This window comes from Hemicordylus capensis, chromosome 1, assembly GCF_027244095.1.
Source record: "Hemicordylus capensis ecotype Gifberg chromosome 1, rHemCap1.1.pri, whole genome shotgun sequence".
NCBI classification, from domain to species: Eukaryota; Metazoa; Chordata; class Lepidosauria; order Squamata; family Cordylidae; genus Hemicordylus; species Hemicordylus capensis.
Window position 1 is genome coordinate 281,929,001 of NC_069657.1, and position 14,324 is coordinate 281,943,324.

The 14,324-nt window shown below is 43.1% G+C and overlaps 1 protein-coding gene across 10 annotated transcripts in view; it reads right to left on the reverse strand.

The window, feature by feature from the left end:
* ASAP2 (ArfGAP with SH3 domain, ankyrin repeat and PH domain 2) overlaps positions 1–14,324 on the reverse strand; it is a 137,902-nt gene that overhangs the window by 78,916 nt on the left and 44,662 nt on the right. For all 10 annotated transcript variants that reach the window (XR_008313775.1, XR_008313777.1, XR_008313776.1 and 7 more), the window contains exons 3-5: positions 12,436–12,581; positions 2,666–2,740; positions 1,511–1,560 (exon numbers count right to left, since the gene is read on the reverse strand). Coding sequence is in view for 7 of the 10 variants with exons in the window: in XM_053285740.1 (XP_053141715.1) it covers positions 1,511–1,560; positions 2,666–2,740; positions 12,436–12,581 (271 nt within the window). In the remaining 3 variants the exon portion in view is untranslated. The remainder of the gene's footprint in view (positions 1–1,510; positions 1,561–2,665; positions 2,741–12,435; positions 12,582–14,324) is intronic.

The window sequence follows — 14,324 nt, forward strand, 5'->3', positions numbered from 1 at the left end:
ATCCCTTGAGGGCAGAGGGGAAACAAAAGTAGCTAAAATTGCTTTCACTAATAATGTTACTTAATTTTAACATGCTGATGCACTGAAAATTGACCATGGGACCCACATACCAAATCATGGTTGTTACGTGCCTGCCACGGGATTTAAGTTGTGCACCCTGGTTTAGGGTAACCTTTCCTGACATACACAACCATTGTACAATGTAATATTAAGTTTGCATAAAGTCTCCTAAACTCCATCTTAAGATAATTACAAAATACAGACCTTGGAGCTCTTCTCTCTTTCCCCAGTGTGTCTTCCCCCCACTCTTTTAATATCCAGCTTGATGGAGAAGTCTGGAGAACTTGAAAGCTTGCTGACTGACTATCCTGTGATATTTTAGTTGATCCTTATTATTGCTACTTCGACTTCTGGATTATTTCCTAACATACTCATCCTGTCACTATAAGGACAATCACCTATTATAGTAACAGGTTTCATGAAATGTTGAGTTCCCAAGTAAATTGTCAGCATTTGATGAACACACGTGTTCATACAAAGGCATCTAAAAAAGTATTCCCAGCGGTTGCTTCACTATTATGGAACTTCTTTCCTCTCTCAACATACATTGCAAAGCAGAAACATGTTCCATAGGCACTTCAGACCTGTTTGGATTTTTAAAAAGCTAGAGCAAAGGAGTATTGATTTGATTTAATAGTTGCATGCAGCTTTTCCACAAGTAAGTTGTACTCATTACTGTTCACAAAATATAATCATATCATTGTTTGTTTTTAAAGCATATAAATAACTTTTCAATCAATTCTGCAGTGGGGCTTGACAGTCTAGAGGAATCGGCCACAGTCTGGGAGGGCATTAGAACATCCAACTGCTACAACCAGTTTTGGGACAGGGGACTACTTCTCAACACCCACTGTGTGCTTTTGAGAGGGGACATCTTGTGGGAGAATGGCAGCAGTGACCAGCAGCCATAGCAGATGACTTTCTGTACCTGGCCTCCTTAGAGGCATCACTGCTGAGGAGGAGAGCAACAATAGCTAATTGCTATCATGTTTTTTTATGATATTCAATATCTGTAAACCACTTTGGGATTCAGGAAAGGCAGTATCCAAATATAAAATATGCTGAAATATGTTGAAACACACATATTAAATATTGAGTCGTTTTAACTCAACGTATTTCTCATCATGCCCAGCCACAATGGCCTTTGGCCATAGTAGCGTAGCATGATGGGAACTGTAGTCCAACAATACCTGGGTTCCCAAGTCTGAGAATTCCTGAACTGATTGCTCTGCATTTCTGAAATGTCCTCAGTTCTTAGTTACTGGTGCCTTCCCTCCTTGTTCTGAGTCTGTGCTAAACCCCTCAAACTAGCAGCTGAGGCATTCAGTAATGAAAACTCGTGAAACACATTACATTTACAGGGCATGCGAAATGTGCATAGGATGCAGCTATCTGTAACAATTCCAAATTACATCCTCCCAAGTTTTTGCTGTATAAAAGAAATACATACACTTTTGTTTCATAGTCCTTCCAAGCTTTATCAAAGGGTTTCTTCAAGTCCTGTAAAAATGCAAAGAGACAAATGTCAAGACAAGGTAAGGAGATGCTTTTCTGTCCTCCTAATCACTCCCAAACAAAAACTAGTAATGTTCTCTCTCTCTCTCTCTCTCTCTCTCCCTTCCTTTCCATCATTCATCAAGAACATACTGTCCCTTTAAGCTTGCCTATCTGGGACTTCATATAGGGGACTGCTGCTGGGCACCTAGAAGGCCACAATATATGGCCGGTTGATAGTTTTCAGCTTGGTGGATCACAAGTTGTGCAGGCCTGTCAAAGAGAAACCTTAGCACAAACTAGATTATGCAAGGATTGAGTCTGCAGCACCTGGAAAAAGTGAAATGTTCACACTGAAGTTTCTCCATATACACAGGAAGTGGGGTGTGTGTGTGTTTGTGTAGAGGCGGGGTGGGCATGGTTAGCCCCTGAACAGCCGCTCCTGAGGGTGGAAGGACTCTCAGCAATGCCGTGGGATACAGCTCAAGTGACTGCAGGGGAGGGGGGGATCACTGAGAGCTCCAGCTGTGGAAGGGATCTTCACCCATTTCCCTGGGATTCTCCCTTTCTTTTCTTCCAGCCACCCATGCTACATCCAGAGGTGCACTTACGTAATTTTGGAGCCTGGACCTAAAGGCCTTTAGAAGCCCCCGCCCACTGGAGGCCCCTGTCCCACCGCAAATTAAGCACCATACACACACAAACGCATACCATGACAAAGTATTTTTAACACATGGGGTATATTTATGCAAATGTGCAGTGACAGAAACATTTCAGCACGCAACCTAACCTATTCCCATCCCACATTTTTCTTTCCCCACTTCCCCCCTCTGTCTATAAAGCACCCGGCACAGGTCATCATCACACTCAGCCACTCAGGGTGGGGGAAGGGGTGGGAGAAGATAAGGGGCGGGGGGAATAGCTTGTGCTAGTGTTGTTGGGGAAGCTTCACTCTGGATACTACCACCATATCTAATGTTAAAGGCAGTCTGTCCATAGGGGTAGGACTGCCGGTAAAGGTAATGGGGCATGACTTTCTCCATCCAGAACATAAATGCACTTATGCTAACAAGAACCACAACAAAGACACATTTGAAAAACAACAACATACCCCTTTCACTCCTTTTAGATCCCCCTTCAGCAAACTGTCCAGTGGAAAAGTGATTATATTGTTCATGTTCTGGATCTACAACAAAAATTTCAGATACGTTTTAAACATTTTCAGAGTCAAGATCAAGAGCTATTATTTTATTGGAGAGAACCATTCAGACCCTAGAAAATCAATGCATCAAAATATACTCCGTTTTCAAGGGCTACATAATGTCACTATGAAGCATAGCAGAGAGCATATGCCTCAGTAGATGCTCCTTCTCTGGCTATTGTGTGCTCCTCCCTGTGCTTTAGTTCTCAAAAGATGCAAGAGGCTCGTTTGCACTTTTGCAGAGAGAAAACGTAATGAATATATGCCCTTCCTAGATGCTTGCTAGCAGGTGGGGATGCCTTACTTCATGACTGTTAAGGTACATGTTCAAGGTGTAGCTGTGTTGTCTTAGCAGCATGTTAAATTTTAACTCAGTACAAATAAGGAGACAGCCCTGTAGTTAACAGATGGTGCTATTTATTTATCTGTCTAGCTATATATGAGCATGCTACCCACTTACTGATCCATACTAGAACACTGATTCATATTAAATCAATGAAAACAAAAAAACTGCTCTTAAAAACAGCAGCGGCTCAGAATATATATTTGTATAAACCAGGGCTAAGCTGAGTGTTCTCTCATTTCACTTTGGAAGTAGCAATTTAAAAGGTTGAAACCTCCCAGATCTTTAATCGTAGCTCTTTATGGCTATTTGTTACTGTTCACAACCATTGCTTCTCCCTGTCAACAACACTGCCATGTTCTTGTTGCTTCTAGGTTTTCTAGGTTTCATTCCCCCTTGACCAATTCCATCAAGCAGAGACAATTTACTGGGCATAAAGACAATCACATCACTATGTAGCCAATGATATTGGGCTATATGCTGATGCCACTAAGGTCAAATGAAGCTGACTTGGAGTGAGGGCAATGCATCCTGTACTACTCATATGGATTATCCTAACCAATTAGGGATTACTCCAACCATCAATTTTGTAACTGATTATCACTTATGCAGTCCTTTCACCCAGAACAGGTCCTGACAGGAAAGTGTCTCTTAATATTGACCAAGAGTTTTGCAAAATGGCCCCTTATTAGGATCAGCCCCAGAAAAATACACATTCTAAGAACATAAAACATTTTCTTTTGTAAACTTTTTCCCTAACATATTCTGACCTCATTCTGCCAGAAGTGAAGTACTGAATTGTACACATTAAGAAAAGCTACTAGATCAGTGATTCTCAAACTTGGGTCCCCAGGTGTTATTGGACTTCAACTCCCATAATCCCCAACCAAAGGCCACTGAGGATGGGGATTATGGGAGTTGAAGTCCAATAACACCTGAGGACCCAAGTTTGAGAATCCCTGTACTAGATGAACTTTGCTTTACCCAACTACAAATCTTTGAACAGTAATACTGAGGCTTTTCAGGAAATCCAGTCCAGATTGCCTCAGTGAAAAGCATATTATTGCATAACTAATCCCAAGGGGATGCATTAAAGCTGCAAAAATGATCTGTCAACAGGACACAACAGAACAATATCCCATGGTTCCATGCAACAGCAGCAGCCTCCAAGCTATAACCCAGAGGCCAAAGGGAGCGTTGGTTTGGGCAACAGAACTTGCTGACAGTCCATTTTGGGGGGTGCAGGGATCTTTCTCAAAGTGGCCCTCTTGTAAAGCTTGTTTCTGACCAGGGATAGGGCTACAGAGAAATGGATCCCAACTTCCAGTCGAGCACTGCTTTGTTTTCAGAAGCCCCTTCCAGGAGTGGGAAGGAAGGTTCTCTCACACAGGGATCTTTGTGCAAATGGAAGAGGCCCTTATACAAGTGCAGCTCTTCTTCTATTCCAGGACAGAGTAGTGCTCTGCTGAAAGTTAGGACCCAACTCAAAGAAATTAAGGTCACACTTATGGCCAAATATTGAATGAAAGAAACCAAGTAACCGAGTTTTGGATGCCTCTCATAGGGATGGGCTTGGAAAGAAGGGATACCATCAGGCCCAGAAGAGCTAAGTTATCTGCCTGCTTAGAACTGCTGCTATTGTTCTCGAGCATACGTTCTATCTGCTGGCTCCCAATCACAGCTCAGTCACATCTTTGTCAACACTTGTATAACCAGACAGTGCAGTTGTCAGACAACCTCAATGGTCACTTTTCTCTCCCTGTCAGAGAAGGCCGAAGAGCAAGTCAAGAGGCACTTTTGGGCACAAAGGAGGCAGAATGGGTGAGGAAGAAGAGCAGAGTTGTTCCTCGTTCTTAAAAACAATCAAGGTGTGAACCAACAATCAAGCCTTGGTGCTTAGGAGTTGTTCGACATTTCAAAATGCTCTTTCCTGCTGAATTTGGCAGATTCTAACACATCTGTTCAAACATCAAGACAGCCAACTTATTGCCCCTGTTCATGTTTCTTTTACAACAAGCTGGCATGAAAAAACTAAACAGGTGAAGCTCTCCCTAGCACAGAAATTCAGGAATTGGAGATGCTTCGCCCCGCTTCATTTATGTGTGTCAGGCTTTGGTTAAAGGTTGGAGGTACTAAATCCTGCAATGTAAACTAAATCTTTGTATAAAACCCTGAATATGGGGCTCTCTATTTTCCAAATTAAGGTATTTTCCATTGTGGAAGATGAAAGAGAGACTGATGGGGAAACTTGCAGCCTGATTCTATTCATGTTTGCTAAGAAGCAGGTGCCACTGAAATAAATACTTCATCTCCTAATATAGTAGTAACTTTCACACTGAAAAAACTTTAAAAAAAAAAAAAGCTGCCCTTGTCACTTTGGCAATCATTTTCCAGATGACACCTCCTAACACAATAGGAAGGATGGAAACCAGTCCAGATTAAACTGTGAAGCAAATACTTACAAAAAAGGGAATAAGACTGAGCAACTTGACAGCCAAATATGAATGGCCTTACTTGGCTAACTCCACTGTTTTATTCAAAGCAAGATTCAGGTGATTGCAGAATTTGTAACATAAAGACAGGGAACAGCAACCACTTTTCCTGCATTGGTTTGTGTTTTGTTTGTTTTTTGCACTACAAAATAGGAGGAGGAGGAGAAATAAGAAGAGGAGGAGTCTGCTGGTATCTCCCTCTCACCCAAAGGTGCTCCAATTATGCATCCATAAGGATAACATTTCCAGCTCTTTTAGAAACTGACATAAGCTAAGACAGTTTCTTTATTCATAAAAGAACAAAATACCAGATATAAACATTAGCAACCTCTTTTGAAAGAGCTCCTGGTTCTGACAAAGTTAACAACGTAACTTAGAACCCCATTGTCACCCTACACATATGCTGAAGTGGAAGAGGGGGAAACATTTTTACTTCTCTTTGGTGCCCACACCAAAGTGTGGGGACACACACACACTGAGCTGAGTGGGAGCCACTTCTTTAAGACTAGCCTATACAGTTGCAGCACATTTATGAATATTTCAAACACATGAATAGGAGCAATCAAGTGGGAAAGACACACACACAGCACCATGGAGAGATATGTTTCCCATGTGGTTCTGTGTCTGTGTGTGTGTGCACGACTGACGGGATTTCTAATCACCCTGGTTATATGAGCACAACAGAATAGCTGATGGATGTTACAGAGTATTGTATCAGTATTGTCAACAGCCTCTGGTTTTATTTAGAACAAGAATATGGTTACAGTCTTAGGTAACATTAGGGTACTTCACCCTAATGTTTCCTGAGACCATCATCATATTTTTGTTCTAAATAAAGCCAAAGGCTGTTGACAATACTATTAACAAATATCAATACCAAAAGACCTAACAGAAGCATTGGCAAGGAACAATAACATGCATGCCAAGAAAAGTGTTTAATTACTTTCCCTGGAAAGCACCCCATGTATCAATATCAAAGTAACCAATTAAGAGAGTTTCACAAAGAACTTTTCTCATTCAAATAAAGTGCCGGATAATGATATAGCCCAATACGCAGCTCACACACAAAAAGAGTCTGTTTTCAAACCGATCTTTCGATCTCTCTCTCTCTCACACACACACCTGTATTTAAAACTTCATTTTCTGAACAGTTGTTTTAGAAAACACTTTAAAAGTTTTTAACAAGAAAGCCTTGCATCAGAGCTTAAACCAATCGTAAAGCAAGGAGTCATATTTATTGGTTTAACTGGTGATGCTTTAAAATTCAAAATCTGCTTAAGAATTGTGTAACTGAACTCATCACAAAACAAATTATGGAGGAGAAATACAGGAAGAGAAGGAGGTATGAAGAAGTGAATTAGGAAAAGATATTATAAGGTCTGATCATACTGTGATGCAAACAATTTTGTAATATGCTAAAAAAACCAACGCATGGTGGCCCACATGATGCACAAAGCTGTGCATGTGGAAGCCAGCCCCAGGGTGCTGAGTAAGAACACTACTTGAAACAGCATGACTGCACATGCAAGCAGAGCTTACACTATTTCCAGTATAAGTTGTGCTGCACAGGTAAGCAGCTGCGTAACTGTGCTTTTGTGTGTGTGTGTGTGTGCGCACGCGAATATACACACACACGCAGCCAGCCCTCAGGCCTTGCTTCCATGTGTGCAGCAGTGCTGGTCAAATGGGAATGTGTAGTTGCCTTTCGCATCGTGTGTGTGAATATTTTATTAATAAACATTATTTTAAGTCCAAATGCCCTTAGAGGTTCTGCAGAGATCAAACGAATAATTTCCACATATGCATGCTTGACATTGAAGTTTGCTGAATGTTTGACAGGTCACAGCAAAACATATGAATTGCTTTGTTAAAAAGAACTGTATCTGAAGGGGTGCTAACTCTATCAGTACTGTTTGATCTGTGATCTGGCATTTGGATTTAAAATAATCTATTATATTAATTCTCCTGGGTGTGCCTTGGACTGTGCGTCCCAGAGCCCAGCTGATTGGCTGGGTGGCAGACGCACCTGATTGGCTGAGGCGCACCCAGGAGGATTGGTTGTCACAGCGGCGGCCCAGCCATGAAGGCCAGAGGTGGTGGGCCCAGCCGGGCCGCAGAGGCAAGGCCTAGGAGGGGGAAAAGAAAGGGGGGCAGAAGTGGCAGTGGGGAGGAGATGTGGCTGGGCTCAGAAGCAAAGACTGGGGCAGAAGGGGCAGGGGAGAGGTAACTGCCGGCCCCAAAGAGCGCACAGATGCTCTGTGCAGGCTCGACTAGTGTTTATTAATAACACACAGTTAATAATCTGACGTTGATATCCATCAAGTGATGAACACACATGCGTGAATTTAGCCGATGTTTTATGGCCAGATCCTAAGGCTTCCTGCATCAGCATAAAGCTGGCCAACTTAGGATAATACTTGTCAATGCCACGCCATAAGACATGGCGTTACTCCAGCTGTGCAGGAATATTCTCCTGGAGCTACAGGCAGATGTGATGGCACACATCAAAATCAGGATGTTACCAGAAAATGCATTTTTTCAAGTCCCTGCCACTGGGCAGTCCAAGCCATACCAAAAGGCGGCAAAGAAGACAAAACATTTGAGGGAGGAGAAGTCCAGGAAACGTCAGGCAAAAAAGACCACCTCAGCGTTTCGGCCCCGCAAAAGACTCCCAGTTCAGGCGATATACAAACAGCACAAACCATGCCAACTACTGCCCAATTTGCTTGCCTTCGCTGCTTCAGCAGTTCATTCTGGCATGAACGCCGTTTCTGCAAGCCCTGGAGCTAACTCCGCAACCAGGGACAGGAGCGAAAAAAGGGGTCATACTAGTGCCCGAACAGGGAATCTCCAGTACTGGTGGTTTGATTCTGAAATTGAGCAGCATGCCCAGAGATCGGGGTCTAGCTTGCTAGCCACTGACGCATCTGTGGCAGAAAACCTAGATTAGCCAGCGGGGCCAGTCACCCAACCGGAGAGCTCGCAACCCTGAGTAGTCTTGAGGACACGGTCAATCTCCCAGAGATACCCGTCAACCCTTTCCCCACTGATGCATCAAGTTGTCTGCAGGATTTTATTGTTAGGCAGTGCAAAGCCTTAGTTATGCAGTCTCCAGCAGCCCCAGCACCTGGTCCTTCGGGGTTAGCACCCGTCCCTGCTCCTATACCTGTTCCACCATCAACCCCCCACAGACAGCAGACAAGACTTTCATTTTCTACCTCAGAACATCCAGCTTCCATGCTTTTATACTCGATTCCAGTGTCATCAGGCAGAGCAGATCAGCGCTCTAACAGCCCCTTGGCCACGGGGCCTCCTGTACACCCTCCCACCTGTGACCATAATCTGCAAGGTGGTATGGAAGATCTTGTTCGAAGGAGCAGAGGTCATCTTAGTGGCTCCTCATTGGCCCTGGTTCTCCAATCTTTTGTCACTGTCCATGCAGTCTCTGTGGCAGGGGCGTAGCAAGGTTGGAGTGGGCCTAGAGACAAGACTTTAAAATGGGCCCCCCCTCACTGAAGCTCAGCTCATGAAGCAAAGAAATCTTAAATGAGGCTGAATAGTGGTAACAAAAAGCATATTAAAATCTATATATATAACCCATGTGCCACAATAGAACATCATCCTAAATTATTTTTTTTAAGGTTTTGTAAATTGTGGACGATGCAAGTCATTTAATGGTACTAGAGAAAGACATGCTGTTCTGGTAGCTCCAGGGCTGAACACTCACATCCATTTCAGAGGATGAATACAACTGAAGGAAGCCCAGGCGGGTGCACGGCTGGGGGAGTCAGTCATGTGACTTGCCTCTGGGGTTCCCCCAAGGCAGTGGGCCCCCAGACAACTGTCTCCCCTTGCCCTATTATAGTTACGCCCCTGCTCCGTGGCAGCTTCCTCTCAGACAAGACCAGACAAGGTCCACTTCTAAATTTGGATCCGTAGTGGCTCCACCTTTACACCTGGAGCTTGAGCGTGAGGTGTTAGTAAACAAAGGCTATGCCTCTTCAGTTCAGGACACTATCCTTGCCCCCTGATGGGCCTCCACTAATCACATTTATCAAGCCAGCTGGGCTGCCTTCTTGTGCTGGGGGCATAGTAAGTGGTTCTCTCCTGCTTCAGCAGGCATTCCAGAAGTCCTGTCTTTTCTTCAGTCTGGTTTGGATATGGGTCTTCGTCCCAGTACCTTGAGGCATCAGGTGTCAGCTCTGTTATCTGTACTAGGCATCTATACACCCGGTTCTTCTAGTCTCCACCCCAACTTTAGGTGTTTCCTCAGCAGGGCACAAACATTGTGCCCCCACATGTACACAGATTTTCCTCCTGGGATTTAAATCAGATACTCAACGCACTCACTAAGGTTCCATTTGAGCCGCTTCGCAAAATTCCCTTAAAGCTCCTATCTTTCAAGGCCTTGTTAGCCTACTTTCCAGTAGACTTATGAGAGCATTCTACATTCTTTGTGTGTGTCCGTGTGTGTCCCGCCCCCCCCATCAACTCTGCAACGCCAGTATGGACCAATATTAACCAAATCGGGTAAAGTTGTAGGGACATAAAGGGACACCTCAACAGTGTAGTTTGTGATGATGTCATCCACCCCAATCCAAGATGGCGGACACGTAAACTTTTGAGGCGCAAGTGGGCTAACTTGTGAATCGCCTAACTGATTTGAACCAAATTTGCTACAGCTGTAGGGACACACAGAGTTGCCCAAATGGCATCCACTCCAATTCAAGATGGTGGCCACGTGAACATCTGAGGAGCTAGGAGACTAACTTGTGAACCATTTAACCGACTTGAACCAAATTTGCTGCAGCTGTAGGGACACATAGGGGCACCTCAACAGTGTAGTTTGTGATGATGTCACCCACCCCAATCCAATATGGCAGACATGTAAACATTTGAGGCGCAAGTGGGGTAACTTGTGATGCGCCTAACTGATTTGAACCAACTTTTCTACAGCTGTATGGACACATAGGGATGCCCCATGGTGTAGTTTGTGATGATGTCATCCACCCTGATCCAAGATGGTGGACGCGTGAACTTTTGAGGCCAAGTGATCTAACTTGTAGACTTCAATTTCAATCAAATTTAGTCCAGTTGCAGAGATAGTGAAAGGAAAGTAGGCAGATTAGTTCTTACTAAAACTTGTTCTTAGTGGCAAGTACCTCTGCACACAGTCTCCAAACTTACAGCCCTTTCAGTGCTCAAGGAACTCTGTGTCATCCAAAGCAACGTTGTAGCCCTTAGTTTGGACCCTACTTTTTAACCCAAAGTTAATTCCTGCTTTCACAGAGTGCAGGAGGTGGCGTTGCCCTCCTTTTGTCCGTCGCATCCCAAGGAGCACATCCTAGATGTTCGAAGGGTACTTTGGGTCTGTCTAAGGCACACCTGAACTTTCTGCCATCCGGATTCTCTTTTTGATTCCTTTTACTTTTCGTTGGGTGTCAAGATATCCAAGGTTACCTTATCTTGCTGGATCTACCATTTCCCTGGTCTATGAGTCCATGAAGCTTCCGGCACCCTCCAGCATTACGGTGCACTCTACTAGAAATGCTTCCACCTCGGCAGCCTTCTTGGCAAACATTCCCTTACCCGATATCTGTAAAGCAGCCACCTGGTCTTCGGTGTCACCTTTTATTAGGCAGTATAAGATTCCATCTTTTCATTTGGCTCATGCAGCCCTTGGGCGCACGGTTCTGCAGCAGGTGGTTTAGGCCATCTGCATCCCACCCATACAAGTTACAGCTTGGGCACATCCCAGTGTTGAGGATGACCACCCTATACCTTGAGAAAAAGAAACATTGGACTTACCATGAAGGGTTCTTTTTCAAAGCATCAGGTGGTCATCTGGACCACCCGCGAATGGGTGCCAGTTTGGGAGGTGGACTTGTCTCCCAGGGTATAGATTTTATTCCTTAGTCTACTGTTTTTCTTGTCTCAGATTTGTGAGTCTCCCTCTCACTTCACTAGTTTTCTTAAGTCAACAATCCCAGAACTGGAGTTTGATTGACAGCCAAATACCTAACAGGAACTAGCCTGCCTGGAATTTTATTGGATCCTGTCTTGCAGAGCATGTGAAAGACGATAACCCAGTATTCAAGATGACCTTCCTATGATTTGAAAAAGAACCCTTCACAGTAAGTCCAGCGTTTCTTTTCAGTCATTATATAGTTCAGAAAACTACAGAACAATCCTGGGGTGGGGGTTGGGGAAGAGGAAGCCTTGAAGAAAACATTACATAACTCACAGCTAACCCCCTTTGGATAGCCTTCTGCCTTCAGTACAAGCACTACCCACATTGTGCAACATAACTGTGCTGTGATTCAACATGGAGTCAGGTCGAAATGGCTCATCCTCTCCCTCACTTTCATCCTCAGCCCCTTAGAGAGAGTTCAGTCAGAGGATAGCAATTAATGTTATAAAGGGTTTAGAAAGAAACCAATTATAAGAGGCTGGAAGTCTCTCCTTGAGAGAGCTAGATAACAAAGTTGTCTTTACAACCATTTACAATACCTATCACATGCACACATTAAACATTCCTTGACAGTAATCAGATTTCAACTCTAGACATTCACAGTCCCACTTAAAGGTTCTTCCAGCTAAGCTTCAGAAGCAGCTATTTAGTTTATTAAAAAATACAGTAAGTCAAAATGAATTCTAAAGCACTTCCTCATTAGAGAGTTACTACAAAATTAGTGGGGGGGGCTAAGCTTAAAGTCTTTTGAATCCCTGGACTTTGTATGAAGATTTATACAAACTGAATTTATTCCAGTTGAAAATTAAAGTCACACCATACCATTTCAATTCTATATTATATACTTTTAGAGAGGGCAAAAATTATTTCCTACCAAATTTTTGAAGAGTGCTGTCAACTCCTTTGTAAATACAGCAAATTTTAAAAATGCAGTTCCCAAATCTGGATCATCCCTACACACGCAGTTTCCTCCAAATTTCTCCAGAGCTTGAGTGTACTGTTCTTCATTTTCCACATGACCTTTAAAGAGAACAAATATTATGTTAATTCTAATATACAGCAGTACAGTATCCATTAAAGTAAAAGCAGCATTATCCTTAAATTTATTTTACAAGTATACTTTACCACACTCAAATGTTTGTTTTTTAAAAAAATACATTTTTAAAGGATCAAACATGCACACTACACAGTCAAAGAATGGGCAAACAACTAGAAAATAATGTTATCTGCAATGGAGAATAACACAAGGCCATCAAAATAATAAATATACACAAAATCACTGGACAAATTTCTACTGTCCAATGCACAAAAACAAAAGTTCTATTCCTTGGTCCATGTCAAATCACACGTTTAATGAAAATCTTACCTCCTCTAAATTTCTCACACAAATATAAAAAACACCGGTTAGTTTACAACTATTAGGTTACACGTTTCCAAAGCTTTTGTAAAAAAAATCCTGATTATGTATTTCTCAGAACAAAATGACTCAGAACATAAGAAAAGCCCTGCTGTATCAAGCACAAGGCCTAACTAGTTCACCATCCTGTTTTGCACAATGGCCCACCAGATGACTCTGGGGAGCCCACAGTCAAGAGGTATGTGAATGCCCTCTCTCCTGCTGTTCGTCCCCTGAAGCAGGTATTGAGAGGCATCTTTGCCTCTGAGGCCGGAAGTGGCCCACAACCACCAGACTGGAAGCCATTGATAGACCTGTCCTCCATGAATTTGTCTAAGCCCCTTTTGAAGCCATGCAAGCTGGTGGCCATCACCACATCCCATGGCAAAAAATTCCATAGATTAATAATGTGCTGTGTGAAAAAGTACTTCCTTTTGTCAATCCTAAATTTCCCAAACTTCAGTTTTATGGGATGACCCCTGGTTCTAGTGTTGTGAGAGAGGGAGAAAATTTTCTCTGTCCACTTTTTCCACTCCATGCATAATTTGATACACCTTGATCATGTCTCCCCGTAGTTGCCTCTTTTCCAAAGTAAAGCGCCCCAGATGCTGTAGCCTAGCCACATAAGGAAGGTGTTCCACACCCCTGATCACCTTGGTTGCCCTCTTATTCACCTGTTCCAGTTCTACAATATCCTTCTTAAGATATGGTGACCAAAGCTGTACACAGTAGTCCAGATGTAACTTCACCATAGATTTGTATTTATTTATTTATTTCATTATTTATTAAAACATTTCTATACTGCCCAAAACTTACGTCTCTGGGCGGTATAAGGGCATTATAATATTAGCAGTTTTATTTTCAATGCCCTTCCTAATGATCTCTAGCATGGAATTGGCCTTTTTCACAGCTGCCATGCAGTGAATCGACACATTCAATGAGCTGTCCACCACAACTCCAAGATCTCTCTCCTGGTCAGTCACTGATAGTTCAGTTGGAATTTTTGCCCCAATACGCAACACTTTACATTTGCTTACACTGAACCACATTTGCCATTTTGTTGCCCACTCCCCCAGTTTGGAGAGATCTTTTTGCAGCTCCTCACAATCTGTTGAGGATTTCACTACCCTAAATAGTTTAGTGTCATCTGCAAATTTGGCCACTTCGCTGCTTACCCCAAATTCTTGACCATTTATGAACAAGTTCAAGAGCAGTGGTCCCAGTAACGATCCTTGGGGGACCCCACTTCCTATTTCCCACCATTGTGAAAACTGTCCATTTATTCCTACCCTCTGTTTCTTGTCCTTCAACCAGTTACTGATCCACACATAAACCTGTCCCCTTATCCCATGACTGCTAAGTTTACT